Here is a 25,307-nt window from a genome sequence, read left to right as displayed (position 1 = left end):
CACATAAGAATCAAGCACAAGCTCTAAAAAAGCCACAAAAAAAAAAAAAAAAAAAAAAAAAAAATGAGGGCCGTCGAACTTAAAAGGTACACTTAAAGGATCTGAGACAGATCTGGCTTCCCTTTTATAAGCTCTTCAACAACAAATTTCACACACAGCATTAACACACAGATAATGAATGAAAATAATCTCATTAGATTAGTCGCACTTTTTTATATCTAGGTAGGTAGGTAGGTTTGAATAAAATATGTTTGATTATTCATTTATAACGAAAATACATGTGATTTCGCTACGGGGGAACAGGGTGTTTGTACAAGTGTTGTAAGCGATTTTGTAGGCCGGTCGTAGGTACTGGAGTGCCGAACTGCTCAGAGAACGAATCAGGTCAATGGGGTAGCGATAGAGCGGTTTTAGAGGGGTCAAAAGAAGTGTTATTATTTGGACTCTTTTGCTTTTTTTTTCTCTCTCTCTCTTTCTTGTTCCCTTTCAAATAGGTATGAAAAACTAAAATAAACCTAAGATCAGACTTGAGAAAACCATCAGACCCCAAGCAAAGGGATCACATTCCACAGTTTACTCCAGGTTCGATTCCCGGAACCAAGTAGATTGTAGAAGATAGGCACCGAGAGTATGTATCATGCTTCTAAAATTATGCATTGGCTTCAGATTTGGGTAACCTGAGCCTTCAATAAAGTATTATTTTAGGTAACAATGATCCGTATTGTACCCCATGTACATTGTACAGTACCTACATAATTAAAAATAAGTACAAGTTACACCTTCATATTGTTGAACCTACATTGAACAAATATGTACCTTCGGATCCCAAGTCCTTGATACACATAAATAATCAAACAACACGCAAAGCAACAAACAAAAGAACTAGGTAAACATACATAGGTAGATACTTTGAAAGAAAAAGAAAGTAAAAATTGTAGTTCTAGTTTTGCATCTGATGGATTGGACTTCAGAGGTCTGTGTCGTAGCAATGAAACATCTGCTACACTGGACTTTACGGGTCTGTGTCGTAGCATGTCCATTCCGTGCTTTGTCCCTTATGAGCGAGAAGAGATAAAACACTTCCCAGTTAGCAGTTAGGTGCTGGGTCAACACGAGAACACCCGAAAGAAACCCTTTGAAATATTTGCAATCGAAATACCGTCTACATTTTTGTCGATGGCGGGCATCAAACCCGGGACCTTCTGCGTCACAACCACTGGTCTAACCACGCTCCCTTAATAAATAAACCGTATAGATAGACGTAAGTATATCTATTCTAAACGTTGCGTTAAAGGAACGTACGTACATGATTATGTACCTAAAGATATGGAGGAGGAAAAAACACTGCCCCAAAGCCTTCGGGTAAATGCAACACTACTACTATAGTCAAAACACTAACCACCTAATAGTTATCTACATAGACACATACGTACCTAATACCGGAGTAAATACCTACCTAATAACCAAGGAAGTTCAAATGCCATAGTGCCATGGCGCCATACTATTTTGCCATATTTTAGCAAAATTTGGAAAAATGCCATAAAATGCCCTATAAATGCCTTATTTTGCCATACATTTTGCCATATTTTAAGCATTTTGAAGTTATTTTGCCATATGTTAAGCATTTTTAGGGGAATATATAAAACTTTAAGAACAATGATTTTTTTTTTTTTTTTTTTTTTTTTTTTTTTTTTTTAACGGCGAAAAATTATTTTAAAACGTTGAAAATTCAATTTTTATTTGACGTTACAAGGAAAAATGTAAGACAGTTGCCTCTCATTCTTTAAAAAAATCGCTTATTTTGCCATGTTTCGAAAAAAATAAATGCCATATTTTCCCAAAATAAGTGCCATATTGCCATGTTTTTAAGTGCCATATTTTGGAAAAATAAGTGCCATATTCTGAACTTCTCTGCTAATAACCAAGTACATACCTACCTAGCTATTATGTATTTAACGTGAGTTCTAACACCTTGAAAATCAATTAGTCTGCAAGTTGGTAGACCTATAGCTAGTTGAAGTTCGTATAGGCAGCTAGCTAGCTAGTTGAAAAGGCAGCTTAATTACCCATAAAGATATTAAAACTCAGGCATTGACAGGAATTCAGTCAGGCTTGGCTTGGGAGGAAGGTCGATCGGTTTAAACTTTAAACCACAGACAAGTTAACCCTAAGGTTTAAAACTGTGTTGAATTGTTAAATGTTAACTTCATGCTGGTGAAATCTACCTAGGACTTGCTGGCAATTTTTTGGATTCGGAAGTTGTTTATAGGGATACACTACCCTCTGCCTTGTAAGCGTTAGGTCGCGGGTTCGATTCCCGCCCGGGGCGGATTTTATCTGAAACAGATTTAACCTTTCTCCTTTCCTGTCTTCCTCTCTTTACTTTCGAGACGATAAGACCTTAGCAGTTCCCTCTATCAAACGCCATGCTATGATGCAGACAAGACAGCTCCGCTTTTTACTACGCAAATCAATGCCCGCCACCATAAGCATCCCAATAACCGACATGCTATCAGAATGGACGTGCTATGACGCAGACAAAACAGCCCCGGTTCGAACTTGGGGGGGAAGACTTATAACTAGTTGAAGTTCGTATAGGCAGCTAGCTAGCTAGTTGAAAAGGCAGCTTAATTACCCATAAAGATATTAAAACTCAGCCATTGACAGGAATTCAGTCAGGCTTGGCTTGGGAGGAAGGTCAATCGGTTTAAACTTTAAACCACAGAGAAGTTAACCCTAGGGTTTGTAACTCTGTGTTAAATGTTAACTTCATGCTGGTTAAATCTACCTAGGACTTGCTGGCAATTTTTAGGATTCGGAAGTTGTTTATAGGGAAACACGGACGCGCTACCCTCTGCCTTGTAAGCGTTAAGTCGCGGGTTCGATTCCCGCCCCGGGCGGATTTTATCTGAAACAGATTTAACCTTTCTCCTTTCCTGTCTTCCTCTCTTTACTTTCGAGACGATAAGACGTTAGCAGTTCCCTGTATCAAACGCCATGCTATGATGCAGACAAGACAGCTCCGCTTTTTACTACGCAAATCAATGCCCGCCACCATAAGCATCCCAATAACCGGCATGCTATCAGAATGGACGTGCTATGACGCAGACAAAACAGCCCCGGTTCGAACTTGGGGGGGAAAGGGAACGCGAGTGTGCCACGTCTAGCGTGAGAGATAAGCCGTATCAAAGCCATGTGATGTGTAGGAATACCTGTATGGAGATATGGGTAAGTATTCTAATAAGTTACATGATGCTTACTTACTATACCTAACCTATAAGTTCCCAACTTGGGAGGCAATTTACCCCTACTTGGGCGAACGCGACTGAAAAGTACCTTTACTCCAGCAATAAGTAGGCTAGGTAGGTACTAATCAGTAAGTAGGTACTGTACCTAGTCAATTTTAAGGGTAGGAGGTGGAAGTGAACCCACGTTCTCTTGATTACTAAGCGAGCGTCTTGACTACTACAGCACCGAGGCAGTAGTGAAATACAGGCATAAAATGAGTCAAGTGTACTTTTGAAAATCTTTGTTTCCCTTTTAAGAGATAGGATAGGACCGCAAATGCGGCAAATCACAATTTCTTTTTGGCTACCTGAGTTTCGCTACGGAGAAAACTGCATTTTCCGGAATCAAACTCAGGATCCTACAGTACAACTCCGTGGCTTAGGCCCGAATATTTTTTTGCAATCTATAGGCACGGACCATGGCTACCTGAGTTTCGCTACGGAGAAAACTGCATTTTCCGGAATCAAACTCAGGATCCTACAGTACAACTCCGTGGCTTAGGCCCGATATTTTTTTGCAATCTATAGGCACGGAGCGCTGTCTCCCATCTCGGGGGTAATGACCTGACACAGTTTGAGCACCACTGTTCCTAATATCACGGGAGAGCCGATAACCTTGGCCAAACTGAATTGATGTTTTTTTATATCTAGGTAGGTAGGTAGGTAGGTTTGAATAAAATATGTTTGATTATTCATTTATAACGAAAATACATGTGATTTCGCTACGGGGGAACAGGGTGTTTGTACAAGTGTTGTAAGCGATTTTGTAGGCCGGTCGTAGGTACTGGAGTGCCGAACTGCTCAGAGAACGAATCAGGTCAATGGGGTAGCGATAGAGCGGTTTTAGAGGGGTCAAAAGAAGTGTTATTTTATTTGGCCTCTTTTGCTTTTTTTTCTCTCTCTCTTTCTTTCTTTCTTGTTCCCTTTCAAATAGGTATGAAAAACTAAAATAAACCTAAGATCAGACTTGAGAAAAACGATCAGACCCCAAGCTCAGGGATCACATTCCACAGTTTACTCCAGGTTCGATTCCCGGAACCAAGTAGATTGTAGAAGATAGGCACCGAGAGTATGCATCATGCTTCCAAAATTATGCATTGGCTTCAGATTTGGGTAACCTGAGCCTTTAATAAGTATTATTTTAGGTAACAATGATCCGTATTGTACCTGACATACATTGTACATTTGTACAGTACCTACATAATTAAAAATAAGTACAAGTTACACCTTCATATTTTATTGTTGAACCTACATTGAACAAATATTATGTACCTCTGGATCCCAAGTCCTTGATACACATAAGTAAATAATTCTATCTACTCCCTGAAGGGGTAATTTTTGTAATCACCCAACTTAACCACTGCTGATGATGGTAAAAATAATTTACCTGACGGAGGTAAGGTAGACAGAAAAAAGAGAAGATAATATGTAAATGACTTTTTTTTTTCTTCTTCTCCATTTCACAAGACATTTGTGAAAGTTCTTGTCCTAGCAAGGTTCTAGCCGGCTCTGAGGGTTCCAAGTTGAACCAAGGTCACAAGGTAGTTGGACAACTTGATGTACACCTACGTGTATACCTACTATGACACATTGACAATTTTGAGTGAGTCTGAGACCACTTAACCCCATAGGTACACAAAAAGCCCACTCATATAAAAAGCAAAGAGGAAAAAACGCTTGCTATGTTTTAGCATAGGTCATTTGAAAAGAACAAAGTTCAAAATACCTACAGCTACATTCTGCAATGCATTTTTCTCATGGCAAGTGAAATTATCAAGATCTCGGCCATAACACCTACCACATGACTTCCAAGTTGAACCAAGGTCACAAGGTAGTTGGACAACTTGATGTACACCTACGTGTATACCTACTATGACACATTGACAATTTTGAGTTCCAAGTTGAACCAAGGTCACAAGGTAGTTGGACAACTTGATGTACACCTACGTGTATACCTACTATGACACATTGACAATTTTGAGCGAGTCTGAGACAGCTTAACCCCGTAGGTACACAAAAAGCTCACTCTGAGGCTTAGGTGTAGGGGCAACTGCACCAAAGGATGGGTTAAGTGTTAAGCTCATACGAATCTACGAGTCTGAGACAAAATGTCTATGTTGCTTCTCTAGAAATTCTACTATCTCTAGGCATATGCAATAAAATTTTAGTAATGTCACATGCTTAGCTGTAATAAAATTGTCACTCAATATCACATATCACAGTTATAATATCTGCACAAGTACCATTTTATATTGTAGATTGTAAATTACAAACTTTCAAAAAAAAAAAAACTTTTTGCCAGTAAGATACTTACTTAAGTACTACTATTGCATTAGGCTGGTGGCTGATAAGTAGATTCGTAGATTCGTAGATTCGTATAAGCTTAACCCATCCTTTAGGGCTGTTTGCCCCTACACCTAAGCCTCGGAGTGGGCTTTTTGTGTTTGGAGTTAAGCTGCTATCCCCGGGCCTTGATGGAACCTCGAAGCACCCTCACTGGTATATTTCAACCTCCTCAGTTTCTCTAAAATTCACCTGCAGCAGCTCTAGAAAGTCCGCACAATCAGGTTTATTCCAGAGAAAAGCTGTGAGTCCATATATTATTCCATTAAGAGGATACCAAGAGGTGCCATCCAGGCTAGAGGGCTTGGCTCAAGACCTCCGAACCGAAGGGGGCTTGAGGGATTTAGAGTCTGCTCTCGGGGGGCCTTGATGGAACCTAGAAGCACCCTCACTGGTATATTTCAACCTCTTCAGTTTCTCTAAAATTCACCTGCAGCAGCTCTATAAAATCCGCACAGTCAGGTTTATTCCAGAGAAAGCTGTGATACCTACCTATTTATAACTCTGGGCTCTGGGGTCTTGCGACTTGCTGAAGTATCTGTATCTACCTACGCGATGATATTATGATGAGTACGTAGTACGAGTAAAAAGTATTCGAATACTTTTGTACTCACTGAAGTAATCGGATCGACGCTCGATCCGTATCCGCGGATCCGGATCGTGAATGTATTCAGTATTACCCATCTCTAGTACTTATTACAGACAGCTATAACTAGGTAACCAGAAATAAGGTAGGTACTTGGAAAAAGTTGTAAGTAACATTTTGTGTTAGAGACAGAACATGAAGCAATTTTCCAACAGGTAGAAGGACTTACCTGTTACTGGGGTAGCTGACTCTTGCTGTTGTGGCTGCAGAACTCTCTTCTCAATTTTTTCCTTGATTTCCACCTCAGCCACTTTGGAAATGATGACAGAGGCTGCATTTTTGTTTTTCATCCAAGGATTGACTTTGGGTAAAGGAGCTTCAACAAATTTCAGATCTGGATCTACCTCCTTGTTTTCATTATTTTCATCACAGACAGTATTAGTATTGGTTGTGGTAGTGTTAGGGTTAGGTTTATTTCTCCAATTCTCATTTGTTATTGAATCACTACGTTTGATTTTCTTAACTCTTGAGTGTCTTGTGTCAGGTACAATAGTGTGCTTGTCAATGTTGTTGCGTTTTTCTTTTGACTTTCTTGTAGTGACTTTGCAGAAATCATCATCTGAGAGTTCATCTTTATTCTCTGTAATCTCTTGTGGCTTGATATTTACAGTTGAGCTTGTATGAGTTGCTTGAGCTTCTACAGTGCTTATATTTTCTTTCTCCTGTAATTTTCTTTTGACTTTCTTGTAGTGACTTTGCAGAAATCATCATCTGAGAGTTCATCTTTATTCTCTGTAATCTCTTGTGGCTTGATATCTACAGTTGAGCTTGTATGAGTTGCTTGAGCTTCTACAGTGCTTATATTTTCTTTCTCCTGTAGTTGTGCTGGTGGAGGAGGCACAGGTTTTGGTTTTCCTGTAGGAATGGACACTGGTTTTGATTGTTTGACAGGAGCAGCCTTGGAAGCCTGTTTGATTTCTTTTTTGATAGGAATATTTTCAGTGTTACTTTCCCCTGTTTTCACATTTGATAAAACACCGGCATAGGAAATATTACAGGGTTCAGGCCCTGTTGGTATTGCTTTCTTATCAGTTTCAATCTGACTTGCCATTTTGATATGATAGATAGATTCTCAGATTTTTCTGTTATCAATTCTGGATATCTTGGTACAAAGAGGTGTTTTTCTATTGAAATAAAGGTTGCACATAAAATATCGTTGGATAAAAAGAAATCATTACAACGAAATGTTAAAATAAACGTGGTTAGAAGTCATGTACGCAATATAAAGTATCTTGCCCTATCACTCCCTTATCCTTTCCTAACCAAACACTGAACACCGACCTTAGCATGATAGAGCATTTGTCAACAACGAAACTAAAACTGGAAATTTCGTAAAACGAAAGAAAAATCGAAAATCATGTAAAACGAAATGTTTTCAATCCGATCGGGAGAAACCATGTGAAATAAAAAGAAAAACTGTCACTGATCAAGTATGAGATGAAAACCACTCCGCGACCACGAGGTTTGACTTTAAAACTACTTTTTAGAACAAAAACACTAGTGATATTATTCAAACGAAAGTTTTAATGGATAAAATTGAGTGTTATGAAGACTTGGAAATGGAATTCATTTAAATTAATACAAAATTTCAGTGGAAAACGGCATGAAAATCAGCAAAATAATTTTCCGAAAAGGACGTTCATAAATCTCTTGTTTACTTTCTGAACATTCGCAAGAAACTAATCGAGATTGCGAAAAATTGTCCCTAGAGCGCAGCACGCTACTGATTAGATAGTTTACTTTCTGAACATTCGCAAGAAACTAATCGAGATTGCGAAAAATTGTCCCTAGAGCGCAGCACGCTACTGATTAGATAAAAAAAGTGGTGTGATCAAGGTGGTGAAATAGTGTGGACTCTGCTGATATTATCAGAAGTGAGGCTGATATTTAATGATGTTCCTAGAGTGTTATGATACCAGATGGAAAAGTGGTGTGATCAAGGTGGTGAAATAGTGTGGACTCTGCTGATATTATCAGAAGTGAGGCTGATATTTAATGATGTTCCTAGAGTTATGGTACCTACCTATCTGATAAAAAGTAACTGATAAATTACGGTTTTTGACTGGGACTGCACATAATGAAAATGTTCCTGATAAGCCCCGCTTTAATCTTTAATTTCAAGGGCAGATAGGAGATATCTTACATTAATCCATCCGCAAACATTCTTGTTACAGTATTATTTATTTACCTATTTAAATAAATTCTTTTATTTTTTCTGTATAGGGGGTACATTTCATCTTCTAAGTAGCTACCAAGAATGGAACCCATAAATTATATCTTACATTAATCCATCCGCAAACATTCTTGTTACATTATTATTTATATATCTATTTAAATAAATTCTTTTATTTTTTCTGTTCCTAATAGTACCTACACTACCTACCTACTAGAGTACATTTTATCTACTAAGTAGCTACCAAGAATGGAACCCATAAATTTTGCACTAAGGTCAATGAGTTACCTTGGTTGGTAGCGTAAAAAATAATAAACGGAAAAAAATTTAAATACCTACAAGAAATTGAAGTTAGCCAGCTTAGTTCTTGGTTGAGAGCGCCTTGTAAGCGCTAGGTCGCGGGTTCGATTTCTGCCAGGGGCGAGCTTTCACCCTAAACAAATAACGTTTGTTCTCGGAACGGCTGGCTTTCTCCTATCCTGTCCTCCTTCTCTGTTCGATTTCATTTAAATCTTAAATGCATACAATAAAGCTTTAATTGAATCCGTAGAATAAAGTCGTACCTAAATGCGTACGATAAAGATCAAAGATAAACTCAAGTCCGCATAATACAGATGTACTTACATAAATTCGTAATAAAGATTTCATCGAAACCGTAAAATAAAGTCGTACTTAAATACAATTAAGATCGAAGATTTACCCAAGTCCGCACACTACCTACAGATGTATTTAAATCCGTATAATAAAGATTTAATTGATATCGTACAATAAAGTCGTACTTAAATGCGTACAATAAAATATGTGTTTGTATAGGTATTCTAATTCATCGTAATTCATTAACCAAAAACATAACGAAATATAGGATATTTATTGAGATTCAAAACGAACTGAGGAAAAAAAAAATACCCATTTTGATAGAAATAAATAAATGTCATGGTGGTTTTAAAATTAAATGTTGTTAATAGTTAGCTATAAAAGAGCTAGGTACTCCAATAATATTAAGATATGGATAACTCAGATCCTTGTTTCCAATAAGATTAAGATATGGATAACTCAGATCCTTGTTTAAATCAGGGAGTAGCAATTACAGAGGTTCAATGAAGAAAGTGCCCAGACCTGTACAAAAAATTGGTTTAGAGCTTATCTATAAAGAATCAATTTTTCAGGGGTGTCTGCTCTGGAAATTGACCAAATGGTGTAGGAAGAAGTGTCCGCTGTAACAACCTGGGGTTGGTCATGGCATTGCTTTCCCGTGATTGGTATAGAAGACAAGAAGGGTATTTTAAACTAAATAATTCTAGTCAACACTAGTCATAAATTATAGTCATTGAATTTCAATGAAGGTCATTAGGCCGGGATGTTTCATAATAATATAGGCCTATAGAATAATAAATGAAAGTGAAAAATACGTAATGCACATTACAAAAATGACTTGAGCGGAAAAAAGACTTTGGTCGTGGGATACTTACGAAAATCCACACATAAAGATTATACCACGTACAATAAATAATATTTATTGTACATATTATGTAACATTGATTCCGTGCAAGAGAGATTTATCTAAATCCATACTCAAATGCATACAAAAAAGATATACTTCAATTCTTACAATAAAGATTTACATAAATCCACGTGAACACATGTGAGCAAATGGAGAAAAATATGCTTCTAGCAAAAATGGAAAACTCCGTCTAAACAACTGGATTATAATAATTTCGATTTTTCTCACCTCATAACTTCAGTTAGGAATGAAGATGATTAAAACATGAGAAACACTAAAAGCTAGTGAATCAAATAAAACATTTCCTCAAACTTGGAGGAAACTGGCAAAATGACCATGACTGCTACAGATTTTTTTTTTAAACAATGGAAATCGAACACGGGACCTTCTGCATGGCTAGCAAGCGCGTTACTACTGGACAAATGGCCGCTGTTGAGTAGCGAGATATTATTTGGGTGAGGATTACAGTGGCCCTTCTGTTTCCAGGACAATCAATCAAACGCTTCTCAAGTTCAGGTCCGTTCCCGCTTGTCGTTCGGAACAAAATCGTGTCGTGTGTAGTGGAAACACTAATTTAAATTCCATTGCCTAGAGGACATTCGGAAAAAAATCGGATGAAATTCACGCTTCTCAAGTTCAGGTCCGTTCCCGCTTGTCGTTCGGAACAAAATCGTGTCGTGTGTAGTGGAAACACTCTCATTTAAATTACATTGCCTATAGGACATTCGGAAAAAAATCGGATGAAATTCACCCTTCTCAAGTTCAGGTCCGTTCCCGCTTGTCGTTCGGAACAAAATCGTGTCGTGTGTAGTGGAAACACTCTCATTTAAATTACATTGCTTATAGGACATTCGGAAAAAAATCGGATGAAATTCACCACAAGTGGGACCGGGCAGTTCCTTTACAAACGCCTTAACTTCTTCATAACTAGTATAACTCACCTCATAAGTGTATTGCTCGAGTGAATACTATGATAGGGAAGGGAAGACGAGTCACCTTCTGCATCAGTGGAAGATTGTTCACTACCGGTGACGCTTCCACTAGGCAGACTAGTGGGCATGGTCTGATACAGCTTGTCCCCTTCTTGTTTAGGTCGCTCAACCTGGACACAGAGGGGAAAATTTAAGTGGAAATTAGACAGTGGAAGATTGTTCACTACCGGTGACGCTTCCACTAGGAAGACTAGTGGGCATGGTCTGATACAGCTTGTCCCCTTCTTGTTTAGGTCGCTCAACCTGAACACAGAGGGGAAAATTTAAGTGGAAATTAGTGGAAAATATCCTACTCATAATGGGACACCTTGCTCTAACAGTTTAAATAATGCACTACATATTGTACTCAGAAGAAAAAAAGCAACTTTCACTGATTGGGAAAAGTTCACATGAGCGGGAATCGAACCCGGGACCTAAAGCTTATAAGATTAAGACAGGCGCGCTACCCTACAAGCTAACTAGGCATCAAAAATCCATGCTTATAATTACCGAAATCGGTACAATAAAGATGTACCAATGTATTTAAATCTTAAATGCATACAATAAAGCTTTAATTGAATCCGTAGAATAAAGTCGTACCTAAATGCGTACGATAAAGATCAAAGATATACTCAAGTCCGCATAATACATATGTACTTACATAAATTCGTAATAAAGATTTCATCGAAACCGTAAAATAAAGTCGTACTTAAATACAATTAAGAACAGATGTATTTAAATCCGTATAATAAAGATTTAATTGATTCCGTACAATAAAGTCGTACTTAAATGCGTACAATAAAATAAAATATGTGTTTGTATAGGTATTCTAATTCTTCGTAATTCATTAACCAAAAACATAACGAAATATAGGATATTTAATGAGATTCAAAACGAACTGAGGAAAAAAAAATACCCATTTTGTTAGAAATAAATAAATGTCATGGTGGTTTTAAAATTAAATGTTGTTAATTGTTACCTATAAAAGAGCTGGGTACTCTAATAATATTGAGGTACTGCTATTACCTACTGATTCAAATCCTTGTTAAAATTGCCTTCTACCAATGAATGGTTGGAAAGCCATTTAAAGTTGGCAAAAAAACTTTACGGTAACAAATCAGGGGTTAGCAGGTAAGAAAAATGTCAATATAACTACCTCTACGAAAAGTTGGGTTAGATTTTTCTCATCCAGATAGTGTACAAAGTAGTATCTGCATACAAGTAGGTCCAAATATACATTGTATAAGAAAACGCGTATTTTCCTTTCGCAATGTTCATGGTATTAATGGTGGGGAATAGGGAAATGGAACATTGCCTGGCATTGTATCATTTCCTCATTCCCCACCATTACCACTTGGAAATTGCGAAAGGAAAATACGACTAAAGTCATGAGCTGGGTTCGACTTTTCCCAATAGTTAGACGCTGAGATTATTCATGGTATTGCCTTCCCGTGGTTGGTTTAGAAAACAAGAAGGGTATTTTATAGTAATACATTATTAGGCCGGGGTATTTTATAGTCATGTAATAAAAGTTATTATGACAGTTGTTATTAGGCCACGGTGTTTTATAGTCACTTATTAAAGTTTATATTATTAGGCCGGATCGAAAGGTTTGGCAGGGTGAGAGGTTTAACCTTTGTGTTCCAAACGTTGACGTATGCGACGCGCCATCTCCGAATATCTGAAACCAAAGTAAAATGGATTTTGGATGGTAATTACCGATATGATTAACTTCGACTTATTTTGACACGGTACGGCATCGGCATGTCTTCCAACCTGCTCTTTCGACAGATCGTTGCGTGTGTACGCGATATTTGCGCAAAACTTGAGGTCTAAACGAGTGAAATTTGCTCAAAAATCACGTATACATGTATTTATCTGTCGGAAGACCAGGTTGGTAGATGAAGTTTGAAGACATGTAACGTGTGTATTGTATTGACCTTTAAGCCTAAAGCAGTCAAAAAGTTCCATTGTATCAAAATAATGTTAAATACACAGAGGAACTTTACAATAAACAGAGGAACTTTGTTGACTAGATGGTGGGCCTAGTTAGACCTTTAGGGTCCGTAGCTTTACCAGTTCACTGGACTACTATAGAACATTATCCCATCAGGATAAAATCCGCCCCGGGCGGGAATCGAACCCGCGGCCTAGCGCTTACAAGGCAGACGCACTACCAAATAAGTACTAAGCTAACTAGGCTGGCCTGCTTGGTCTTTAAAAGCAGAGAGAAACCTTTGAAGAACTGCCAGCTAGCTAGGCTGATTAGGGTTAGCTATTCTCCTCCCTGTTTATGCTTCTAGACACTATTCTACTCTCTGTTTAACGTCCCTTTCCCCTAACCAGTCTCGAGCAGTAAAGAGTACCGACTCTCAACCCCAGAGGTATTGCATTCAATCCCGACGGCAATTTTCGAACCAAATGTCGGCGATTTTCGAACCAAATGTCCCAAAGCTTTTTTACTTAACCCGCGGCCTAGCGCTTACAAGGCAGACGCACTACCAACTAAGCTAACTAGGCTGGCCTGCTTGGTCTTTAAAAGCTGAGAGAAACCTTTGAAGAACTGCCAGCTAGCTAGGCTGATATTCCCTGTTTATGCAGAGTGCGCCAATGCACTTTTTGGGTACTTTTACATCGGAATAGGACTCTACCTCGAAAAAAATTGTCATTTGGTTGTGCCCCATTAGGTACTTCAGTACAAGATACCATTTCATGACTATCTTCTCACTTGAAAGCACTTGGCAATCCTCAAATATAGTAAACTTTGTCAGAAACAGTACAATATTTTTCCTGTGTGAAAAGTGATTATGATAGTGAAAGTTAGGGTAGAAGAACTCCTAAATAAGAATCTTTCAATAGGATAAGGAAAGTCGTGTGATGTTCACACCAGATTTTTTTTTTCTTTCCACTCCAAGACTCGAACTTGATACTCACCATGAGCAAATCATCGAATTCGTCCCAGCTGGATTTCTCCACATCTTCTAGTCGGGAAGGTAGAGTGGAATATTTGTCACCCGGGCTGTTAGTGACCGTGCCGCCGTTGCTTAACATACTGGACACTGTGCAGAGGGACGATACGCTGTCCCCGTTCCCTGTGTCTGTGTCCTGTGGGAAGTGAAAAGGGAATTTTTAAACTATTTGAAATAATTCGTACCGAAGTACAATGACCATACTAGCTCGAGAAATGTACGGTTCGGCCGTTATTCAGCAATTTACTTACGCTGTTCAGGACAAATGTCTCCGTGGGCCGAGGCTCGAGAAATTCACGATTCGGCCGCTCGAGTTTTGGGTAGCGCGTAGTCGGCTACAAAACCAAACCTATGAAAACCTACGAGATCCTCTATAGACTCTCTATCATTTTCAAAGCTTTGGTTTTGCAGCCGACTACGCGCTACTCAAAGTCGCGCTCTAAGCATAAAATGTGAGAAGGGCCTTTTTTTAGATGACTTTCACCGCCGTTTTTATTTAGTAGTAATGAAACAACTGCCACATTAGACGCATGTGGTCTGTGTCGTAGCATACCCATCCTGTAGTATGCCTCTCATTAGATGGGCGATTTGTACTCACTGATAAATCGCCAGATCCATTTACATGCGCTTCGCTACGCATTGAGTTTCGCTTCCTAACTTAGTAGTAATGAAACAACTGCCACATTAGACGCATGTGGTCTGTGTCGTAGCATACCCATCCTGTAGTATGCCTCTCATTAGATGGGTGATTTATACTCACTGATAAATCGCCAGATCCATTTACATGCGCTTCGCTACGCATTGAGTTTCGCTTCCTAATATTAGATAAAAAAAGTGGTGTGATCAAGGTGGTGAAATAGTGTGGACTCTGCTGATATTATCAGAAGTGAGGCTGATATTTAATGATGGTCCTAGAGTTATGGTACCTATCTGATAAAAAGTAGGTAGGTAACTGATAAATTACGGTTTTTGACTGGGACTGCACATAATGAAAATGTTCCTGATAAGCCCTGCTTTAATCTTTAATTTCAAGGGCAGATAGGAGATATCTTACATTAATACATCCGCAAACATTCTTGTTACATTATTATTTATTTACCTATTTAAATAAATTCTTTTATTTTTTCTGTATAGGGGGTACATTTTATCTACTAAGTAGCTACCAAGAATGGAACCCATAAATTTTGGACTAAGGTCAATGAGTTACCTTCGTTGGTAGCGCATCTGCCCTGTAAGCGCTTGGCCGCGAGTTTTATTCCCGCCCGGGGCGGATTTACTCCTAAGCTGATAATGTTCGTTCTCGGAACGGCTGGCTTTCTCCTATCCTGTCTTCCTTCTCTCTACGATTTCGGGACGATAAGACCTTGGCATGTACGTCATACAGTTCTCTCTAGCAAACCTCTCCAAAAGTTACCAACCTAGGTAAATAAATATGTACCTACAATGAAAAGTACGTACAAATAATAATATAAGGTGTATAATTTATTTTATATTCCGGTAGAAATAAAGTTATCGCCAACACAATACGGTAAAAAAAGTACTATACCTTGTTATTATTGTGTTAGTTTTTATAGGTTACAGAATAAAATAAAGTCATATCTCACAACAGTCACATCACACGAAGCAAAAAAAAAGTTTCACTTTTGGCCGAGACTGCAATCGCAATGTTTAAATCTGAGTTTCGTTTAACTCTCGGATTAACAAACAATCTAATTTCAAAATTTTCTGCCAATCAGATTGTTTACTTGGGGGGAAAAGGGAACGCGAGTGTGCCACGTCTAGCGTGAGAGATAAGCCGTATCAAAGCCATGTGATGTGTAGGAATACCTGTATGGAGATATGGGTAAGTATTCTAATAAGTTACATGATGCTTACTTACTATACCTAACCTATAAGTTCCCAACTTGGGAGGCAATTTACCCCTACTTGGGCGAAAGCGACTGAAAAGTACCTTTACTCCAGCAATAAGTAGGCTAGGTAGGTACTAATCAGTAAGTATGTACTCTAGTCAATTTTAAGGGTGGGAGGTGGAAGTGAACCCACGTTCTCTTGATTACTAAGCGAGCGTCTTGACTACTACAGCACCAAGACAGTAAGTAGTGAAATGCAGTGTTCTTTTGAACAATCAAGTGTTCTTTTGAAAATCTTTTTTACCCTTTTAAGAGATAGGATAGGACCGCAAATGCGGCAAATCACAGTTTCATTAAGTATTCTAATAAGTTACATGATGCTTACTTACTATACCTAACCTATAAGTTCCCAACTTGGGAGGCAATTTACCCCTACTTGGACGAAAGCGACTGAAAAGTACCTTTACTCCAGCAATAAGTAGGCTAGGTAGATACTAATCAGTAAGTAGGTACTGTACCTAGTCAATTTTAAGGGTAGGAGGTGGAAGTGAACCCACGCTCTCTTGATTACTAAGCGAGCCTCTTGACTACTACAGCACCGAGCCTTAATAATAGTTATCATTTCAGCAAGTCTTATTAACTTTTCTACCTTAATAATAGTTATCATTTCAGCAAGTCTTATTACCTTTTCGTCTCCTCACATCCACACCTCCTTCGCTAACCAAGAGAGGTTCATTGTCTGGATCTAGGCCGTTATGTGTACCATTCCCTTGCACTAACTCAGGGTTACTGACAATACTGTGGCGATTGTCAGATCTTTGGGTGACACTGTCCGCTCTGAGGGTTACACTGTCTGCCCTTAGTGTCACATCTGAGTCTGGAAAAAGGAAATGAAAATCGTGAGTCTTTATGAACAAAACACCCATATTTATGAACAAAATACCAATATTTATACCAACAAAATACAGCCTGTCAACTATTGCTCAAGCATCAACTCCATCTGATTGGACAAAATTTGCTTAAGACTGACTTAAGAGCGAGAATTTTCCTTAATAAAGATAGCCTAGTTAGCTTGGTTGGTGGCGAGTCTGCCTTATAAGCACTAGGCCGCGGGTTCGATTCCTGCTCGGGGCGGATTTTATCCTGATGGGATAATGTTCGTTCTCGGAACAGCTTTCTTTCTCCTATCCTGTCTTCCTTCTCTCTTCGATTTCGGGAAGATAAGACCTTAGCAGTTACAGTTCCCTCTGTCAAACCTCCTCCTTCTACTCCTCAAAAAAAAACAAAAAAACAAACAAACAAACAAACGTGGGAGCATTTTAAAAATACCTGTAGTCTCTGATGCTTCCTGACTTCGTATGTCTTCAGGATTACTAACACTTCGATCCAGGGGGCGACTGTTCTCGATTCTATCTTCAAAATGAAGCGAGTAAGAATCGAGCTCAATATCTGACGAGTCGGCCAGCGTATCATTGTTTTCCAGGGAGAGAGTGGAAGTGTCTAGCGAGTCGCTAAAAACGGAACAGTGAACACATGTGAGCAAATGGAGAAAAATATGCTTCTAGCAAAAATGGAAAACTCCGTCTAAACAACTGGATTATAATAATTTCGATCTTTCTCACCTCATAACTTCAGTTAGGAACGAAGATGATTAAAACATGAGAAACACTAAAAACTAGTGAATCAAATAAAACTTTATTCCCGCCCGGGGCGGATTTACTCCTAAGCTGATAATGTTCGTTCTCGGAACGGCTGGCTTTCTCCTATCCTGTCTTCCTTCTCCTTGGCATGTCATACAGTTCCCTCTATGAAACCTCTCGAAAAGTTACCAACCTAGGTAAATAAATATGTAGGTACAATGAAAAGTGCGTACAAATAGTAATATAAGGTGTATAATTTATTTTATATTCCGGTAGAAATAAAGTTATCGCCAACACAATACGGTAAAAAAGTAATATACCTTGTTATTATTGTGTTAGTTTTTATAGGTTACAGAATTAAATAAAGACATATCTCACAACAGTCACATCACACGAAGCAAAAAAAAAAGTTTCACTTTTGGCCGAGACTGCAATCGCAATGTTTAAATCTGATTTTCGTTTAACTCTCGGATTAACAATCTAATTTCAAAATTTTCTGCCAATCAGATTGTTCGATAAAAGAGGATATCTTAAATCGAATTTAACCCCTGATCGTCGCCCCAGCCATAAAACACGAATTCATACAAGAAAAAGAAAAATTAGGAAGGGGGCAAAAATGAACTTCCAAAAGTGCTTACAGTGCTTCCACTAACTTAGTAGGGAAGATCTACCTAGAAAGGGGGGATAAATAAATAATTTGTGTAGAATAAAATAAAAAGAATAATAATATAGGCCTATAGAATAATAAATGAAAGTGAAAAATACGTAATGCACATTACAAAAATGACTTGAGCGGAAAAAAAGACTTTGGTCGTGGGATACTTACGAAAATCCACACATAAAGATTATACCACGTACAATAAAGATGTAATATTGATTCCATGCAAGAGAGATTACTCAAATGCATAAAAAAAGCATACTCAAATGCATAAAAAAAGATATACTTAAATTCTTACAATAAAGATTTACATAAATCCATACAGTACATTATGTCCTATCAAAAATCCATGCTTATAATTACCGAAATCGGTACAATAAAGATGTACCAATGTATTTAAATCTTAAATGCATACAATAAAGCTTTGATTGAATCCGTAGAATAAAGTCGTACCTAAATGCGTACGATAAAGATCAAAGATATACTCAAGTCCACACAATACAGATGTACTAACATAAATTCGTAATAAAGATTTCATCGAAACTGTAAAATAAAGTCGTATTTAAATACAATTAAAATCGAAGATTTACCCAAGTCCGCACGCTACCTACAGATGTATTTAAATCCGTATAATAAAGATTTAATTGATTCCGTACAATAAAGTCGTACTTAAATGCGTACAATAAAATAAAATAAGTGTTTGTTTAGGTATTCTAATTCATCGTAATTCATTAACCAAAAACATAACGAAATATAGGATATTTAATGAGATTCAAAACGAACTGAGGAAAAAAAAAATACCCATTTTGTTAGAAATAAATAAATGTCATGGTGGTTTTAAAATTAAATGTTGTTAATAGTTACCTATAAAAGAGCTAGGTACTCCAATAAGATTAAGATATGGATAACTCAGATCCTTGTTTAAATCAGGGAGTAGCAATTACAGAGGTTCAATGAAGAAAGTGCCCAGACCTGTACAAAAAATTGGTTTAGAGCTTATCTATAAAGAATCAATTTTTCAGGGGTGTCTGCTCTGGAAATTGACCAAATGGTGTAGGAAGAAGTATCCGCTGTAACAACCTGGGGTTGATCATGGCACTGCTTTCCCGTGATTGGTATAGAAGACAAGAAGGGTATTTTAAACTAATTAATTCTAGTCAACACTAGTCATAAATTATAGTCATTGAATTTTAATGAAGGCCATTAGGCCGGGATGTTTCATAGAAATTCTTCTTTTTCTTCCCAGCCTTTTCCTTCCAGATGTTATAGTAATGTAATAAAGGTCATTAGATTAGGCCAAAGTGTTTTATATATAGTAATGATAGTCATGTAATGAAAGTTATTATGACAGTTATTAGGCCGAGCCGAAAGGTTTGGCAGGGTGAGAGGTTTATCCTTTGTGTTCCAAACGCTGACGTATACGACGCGCCATCTCCGAATATCTGAAACCAAAATGAAACTCATTTAGTACGAGCGGAAATGTTGTAGTGGTGTTTATTTATTTATCTAAATATGAAAATAACTTTTACTCTTCACTGAGAGTAAAAGTTATTTTCATATTTAGATACTTAAAATGAACCTTCACAAAGTTACCAAGTCTACCATCAATATGTTTATTTATTTATTCATTTATTTTTTAAGCGGCAAATCTTGAACAGATAACGCACATCAGGGATGACTTTTATTTCAATGAAAAGAAAAAAAAAATCTTTCTCATGAGTGTTTCACCGCCGTTTTTATTTCGTAGCAATGAAACACCTGTTACTTTAGTCTCATGTGGTCTGTGTCGTAGCATGCCCAATTGCTCATCCCGTAGTATGTCCCTCATCAGATGGGCGATAAGAGACACAATACTTCCCATTTGGGTCAACACAAGAATACCAGAAAGAAACAATATTTGCAATCGAAAAACGTACATATAAACGTAAAAATCGAAAAACAAAAAACAAAAATATTTGCAATCGAAAAACGAGTAATAATAAACAATTTATTAACATTCTCTACAGCTGATAGATACCTATCTCAATGATACACAGCAATTATTATTATTATTATTATTTTCACAAGTGTTTGTGTATAACCTGCTATCTACAAAACAAAGACCAGATATTTTCCTGGTCTTTAGTGTATATAGTAGACTTGGCCATAAAATTGCATCCATCCTCTCATCTTGTCATATTTGATCCTTAGAATAAGCATAGATAGGAGAATGGATAAAATGTATATTGTAAATTTAAAAAATAAATAAAGTCATATTCAAAAATCAAAAATTCGAAAAACCTTCGTATACATGCTCTTGAGTACACTGATAGGATCTCTTCCATTATACTTTTTAACTTACTTAAGCCATCTATTATCACTTACTTAGCTCGAATCCGTTTAAGCTCCCGCTCCTCTTCCTTGCTTAACTCATCAGTATAGCGCGACACTCGGCCAATGATAAATTCAAGAACTGCGCTACATCATTTGATATTTCATCTGTGTAACGCGCCCGATCCATGATGTAGATCTGGCAACATCCTCGTGAGGACCCAAAATGACCGCACTAGTAGGGGAATACTCGTCATCACGCCAGTCTACGCTGCTCTGAAAAACATAATCATTAGATGTCCATTAGATTGGAAATAAATTAGATTATTAGATTTGGGGTAAAAAAGTCCCAACTTGCGAACAAAAAAAAATCTGGAAAAAAAAAACATCAACACACGACTTTCTTTATTCCTAGAGCTAAAATAAGCCAAAAAAGCGGCCCAAAATACCACCGCCCACCGTTGCCCAACGATCTTTAAAATTCGTGTTGCATCCTTGTCATATTTGAGGACTACATACCAAATTTCAAGTCTCTAGCTCTTACCGTTCTCGAGATATTTTGTTTAACAGACCATGACACACACACACACGGGACCAATAGCTGAAACTTTGGATTTAGGCTCTAAGGGACCTCAAAACGTGTTTTGGCAACTAAAAACTGACCATCAAAAAAATCGACCCGATTACATTCCTTTCCTTCCTATAGGATAAAGGAAAGTTAAACTTGGTCACAATCAAGGATTCCGAACCCAGGACCTTCCACTCACCTCCCGTTGTCTCGCACCACGAATAAAGCGAAGCTATGCCGGCGTACTCTCGACTTTATACTTGTCCAGGAACAAGGTTAATGACTTCTTGCGTGGACACCAGAGACGTAAGCCACACCGACATCACACTCCCATGGGGCGGCGTAAACACGGACGTCTCGCGGTTGTAGAAGTGACCGTTGATCGAGCAGCGTCGCTTGAGCTTGACGTTGTTCGAACGACGTCCGCCCGGCCGACGCTTGATGGCGGTCGAACCTGAAGGAGGACAATAAAGACACACGTTTAGAATCGACGAAAAAAAAATAAAAAATAATAAACGGAAAAAAATTTAAATACCTACAAGAAATTGAAGTTAGCCAGCTTAGTTCTTGGTTGAGAGCGCCTTGTAAGCCCTAGGTCGCGGGTTCGATTCCTGCCAGGGGCGAGCTTTCACCCTAAACAAATAACGTTTGTTCTCGGAACGGCTGGCTTTCTCCTATCCTGTACCTCCTTCTCTCTTCGATTTCGGGACAAGACCTCCGTTGTCAAAGTTCCGTCTATCAAACCTCTTGAAAAATAGGATAAGGAAAGTAAAAAAAAAAAAACTGGGATAGAGATTTCGTAGATTTGTATTATTAGCTTAATCCTACCTTTGTTTGTCCCTACACCTAAACCTTGGGGTGGGCTTTTTGTGTGCGGAGTTAAGCTGGTCCAAAATTGGTAAGTCTTAAACTCTTAAATTACCTTTTCGTCTCCTCACATCCACACCTCCTTCGCTTCATTATCTGTATCTAGGCCGTTATGTGTACCATTCCCCTGCACTAGCTCTGGGTTACTGACAATACTGTGTTTCTACCTTAATAATGGTTATCATTTCAGCAAGCCTTATTACCTTAATAATAGTTATCATTTCAGCAAGTCTTATTACCTTTCCGTCTTCTCACATCCACACCTCCTTCACTAACCAAGAGAGGTTCATTGTCAGGATCTAGGCCGTTATGTGTACCATTCCCTTGCATTAGCTCAGGGTTACTGACAATACTGTGGCGATTGCCAGATCCTTGGGTGACACTGTCCGCTCTGAGGGTTACACTGTCTGCCCTTAGTGTCACATCTGAGTCTGGAAAAAGGAAATTAATGAAAATCGTGAGTCTTTATGAACAAAACACCCATATTTATGAACATTTATTAACAAAATACAGCCTCTCAACTATTGCTCAAGCATCAACTCCATCTGATTGGACAAAATTATTATAATAAATGTACAATAAAAATTATAATAAATAAATAAATTTGCTTAAGACTGACTTAAGAGCGAGAATTTTCCTTAATAAAGACAGCCTAGTTAGCTTGGTTGGTGGCGAGTCTGCCTTGAGAACCAGGTGGAGATACTGTTGAGGATGTGAGAAGTTTTATCCAACAGTAGATGTATATTTTTGTCATAAATTAGGATAGTTGTATCGTCAGCAAACAATGTTACTTCAGCCTCTGGGATACAATGCTTAATATCATTTATGTAAAGTAGAAACAGGATCGGCCCAAGGATCGACCCCTGGGGGACCCCCCTGAACACCGGCAGTGGGCCTGATGTATAATATGAGAGATATCACCTTATTATGGCTTCCGAATTCACAAGTGATAAGTAATTGATAAAAATGTCCATTTCCCAATGGGATTAAATTGAACTCTAATCAAATAGACTGTACAACAGGGTGGACGGAATACAGACAGCAGGGTGTTGGGTGGTTCCCTCACGGAACGAAATGGATTTGAAAAAAAAAAGCTTTACATCTAGGCACATTATTTTACATAGCTACACCTATAGGTATCTGGCAAAGGAAAACTTAGGCAGAATTTCCTCCCTGGTCGGGATTCAAACCCGTCACCTTTGGCTTGAGAGTCAGTGCTCTTGATCACTCGGCGTAGGCAAATGCCTCGGCCTATGCATTATACATTATATATATATACAGGGTGTCCCAGAATTTATGCTTTAATTGATTTTCTCGGAGCCTGTCTCAGCACGAGTGGCTGGAATGTTGCCTTCATTGATGCGTCGGGAACTTGTGCGTTCGACGCGCTATCTCCGCGCTCCGCGCTGCTAACTGAGTTGTGACAAGTAAATCGCCGAAACCACTCTACCGTACATTGTTAGTCTCAATATTCATACAATAGCTATCACTCTAACTCACTGCGAATGTAGTAGCAAGCTGAAGCTGCACATAATAGATCAAATAATGCTAATTCAGCATATCCGGATTAAAAGCGAAAATGTCAAGTTCAGCAGGATATTTATAGACTGATGTTTACAAACATCCTATGTACATCTCCATTAATGTACCTATACACGTACATTATACATCGATTCTATTAAATTATTGTTCACCATTGGACTGTAGATCTTTGGGCCTCGTAGATTCGTAGAAGCTCAACCCGTCCCTTGGGGCTGACCAGCCCCTACACCTAAGCCTCAGTTTGGTCTATTTTGATATGATAGATAGATACTCAGATTTTTCTGTTATCAATTCTGGATATCTTGGTACAAAGAGGTGTTTTTCTATTGAAATTAATAGGTAAGTGGGAAATGTAGGTATTGTATAGGTACAAACCTACGTCATTTATTATAAGTGTACCTACCTAATTGTAATTGATACCTACCTACTCTATAGTATCTAGTGTTTTACGTGGTAGGTAAATAGTTATCTATTCAAATTGAAATAAATAGGTACGTAGGTAGGAGGTATGGGAACGTATGTAGGTACATAGGTATTAAGGTATAGATGCTAGACCCACAAAAATACCACTTAGCGGTAAAAGTTCGCGGGGTCTGAAGCCGCCACACACGTTAAGACGGTCTGTCTGACGTGACTTCACGTGACGGTCTGAGCGTGAGTGGCGGCGGGCCCTAAACTATGGATTACCTATATGTTTGTAAAATAGGTAGGCACCTACCTAGGTTTAAGAACCACTGTGTTTACCTTATAAATGAAATAATGAATAACACTTATTATTATACAGTTTAACAACAACTTCACGTGACGGTCTGAGCGTGAGTGGCGGCGGGCCCTAAACTATGGATTACCTATATGTTTGTAAAACAGGTAGGCACCTACCTAGGTTTAAGAACCACTGTGTTTAACTTATAAATGAAATAATGAATAACACTTATTATTATACAGTTTAACATCAGTCACTGCTGTTAGAACAATGGGAGGAAAAAGTTTACCAGTTTTACTCCACCGTTTTCGAGCGTTCAAAGACAGTTTATCTTCAAGATGAGTTTAGTGGAACTGTGTTGATTATTGGACGTGAACCTACCTGGATCTGGATTGATTACGCTGATTGAGGAAGTTGGTCACCATTTCTGGTCCCCACCAGTGCTGAAATATGGCAACCTCGTATCAAAACGTAAGTGAAGTAATAACTTTTTGATACCTAGGTACCTTTAATTAAATTTTGTCCTCCTCAAAATGGCCATTTTATCATTTATCAAATATCTGAAGCCCAGGATTTGAACCCAGCAATTCTACACTTGACCATGCGAGAATATGAGAGATATCACCTTATTATGGCTTCCGAATTCACAAGTGATAAGTAATTGATAAAAATGTCCATTTCCCAATGGGATTAAATTGAACTCTAATCAAATAGACTGTACAACAGGGTGGACGAAATACAGACAGCAGGGTGTTAGATGATGGTTCCCTCACGGAACGAAATGGATTTGAAAAAAAAAACCTCTAGGCACATTACTTATTTTACATAGCTATACCTATAGGTATCTGGCAAAGGAAAACTTTAGTCAGAATTTCCTCCCCGGGATTCAAACCAGTCACCTTTGGGTTGAGAGTCAGTGCTCTTGATCACTCGGCCTAGGCAAATGCCTCGGCCTATGCATTATACATTATGTATATGGACTTATGTAATTTTTTTATGCCTACATTTATGTTGTATCTATGTATATTTATTTACTTATGAACTCTGAATCATGCTTTGGTCAGGATTGTGTGGGTCTGTACCAACCGAACACCTAGCCAAGAGATAACCATGTCCAACACAACTATGGGTAATACCTACACTAGGTTACTAAAACTGGTGCTTTTCTTATTCTTGATGATTATTATCGAGGTGGGTCAGCTAGTGCTAAGAGGAAGGTATTACAGTAATTGTTTTTCTTTTTGTTACAGCTTTAGCGTTCCTAGGATCCAATCTCACA

The 25,307-nt window shown here is 38.2% G+C and overlaps 3 protein-coding genes and 1 long non-coding RNA gene across 4 annotated transcripts in view; 1 reads left to right on the top strand and 3 right to left on the bottom strand.

Moving 5' to 3' along the window:
• The window catches only part of LOC108252643, a 37,203-nt gene extending 29,269 nt beyond the window's left edge, over window positions 1-7,934 (bottom strand). The window contains exons 1-2 of the mRNA XM_017444937.2: window positions 6,980-7,934; window positions 6,446-6,827 (exon numbers count right to left, since the gene is read on the bottom strand). Coding sequence (XP_017300426.2) covers window positions 6,446-6,827; window positions 6,980-7,327 — 730 coding nt within the window. The 5' untranslated portion in view covers window positions 7,328-7,934. The remainder of the gene's footprint in view (window positions 1-6,445; window positions 6,828-6,979) is intronic.
• Window positions 7,935-10,872: 2,938 nt separating this feature from the next.
• LOC103511306 overlaps window positions 10,873-25,307 on the bottom strand; it is a 37,990-nt gene continuing 23,555 nt past the window's right edge. The window contains exons 2-4 of the mRNA XM_017444936.2: window positions 14,651-14,705; window positions 13,856-14,026; window positions 10,873-11,052 (exon numbers count right to left, since the gene is read on the bottom strand). Of these exons, the coding sequence (XP_017300425.1) occupies window positions 10,888-11,052; window positions 13,856-14,026; window positions 14,651-14,692 (378 nt within the window). The 5' untranslated portion in view covers window positions 14,693-14,705 and the 3' untranslated portion in view covers window positions 10,873-10,887. The remainder of the gene's footprint in view (window positions 11,053-13,855; window positions 14,027-14,650; window positions 14,706-25,307) is intronic.
• Window positions 18,078-20,530, bottom strand: LOC113468306. Its single transcript, XR_003392107.1, has 2 exons — window positions 20,403-20,530; window positions 18,078-19,480 (listed from the first exon to the last, which is right to left on the bottom strand). It is a non-coding gene; the product is annotated as an uncharacterized LOC113468306 (long non-coding RNA).
• The window catches only part of LOC113468304 (lysoplasmalogenase-like protein TMEM86A), a 28,410-nt gene continuing 27,270 nt past the window's right edge, over window positions 24,168-25,307 (top strand). Inside the window, exon 1 of the mRNA XM_026825109.1 lies at window positions 24,168-24,499. Coding sequence (XP_026680910.1) covers window positions 24,479-24,499 — 21 coding nt within the window. The 5' untranslated portion in view covers window positions 24,168-24,478. The remainder of the gene's footprint in view (window positions 24,500-25,307) is intronic.

This window comes from Diaphorina citri, unplaced genomic scaffold, assembly GCF_000475195.1.
Source record: "Diaphorina citri unplaced genomic scaffold, Diaci psyllid genome assembly version 1.1 scaffold698, whole genome shotgun sequence".
NCBI classification, from domain to species: domain Eukaryota; kingdom Metazoa; phylum Arthropoda; class Insecta; order Hemiptera; family Psyllidae; genus Diaphorina; species Diaphorina citri.
Note: the sequence above shows the minus strand (reverse complement) of the source record. Positions and strands in the feature narration are given on the sequence as shown.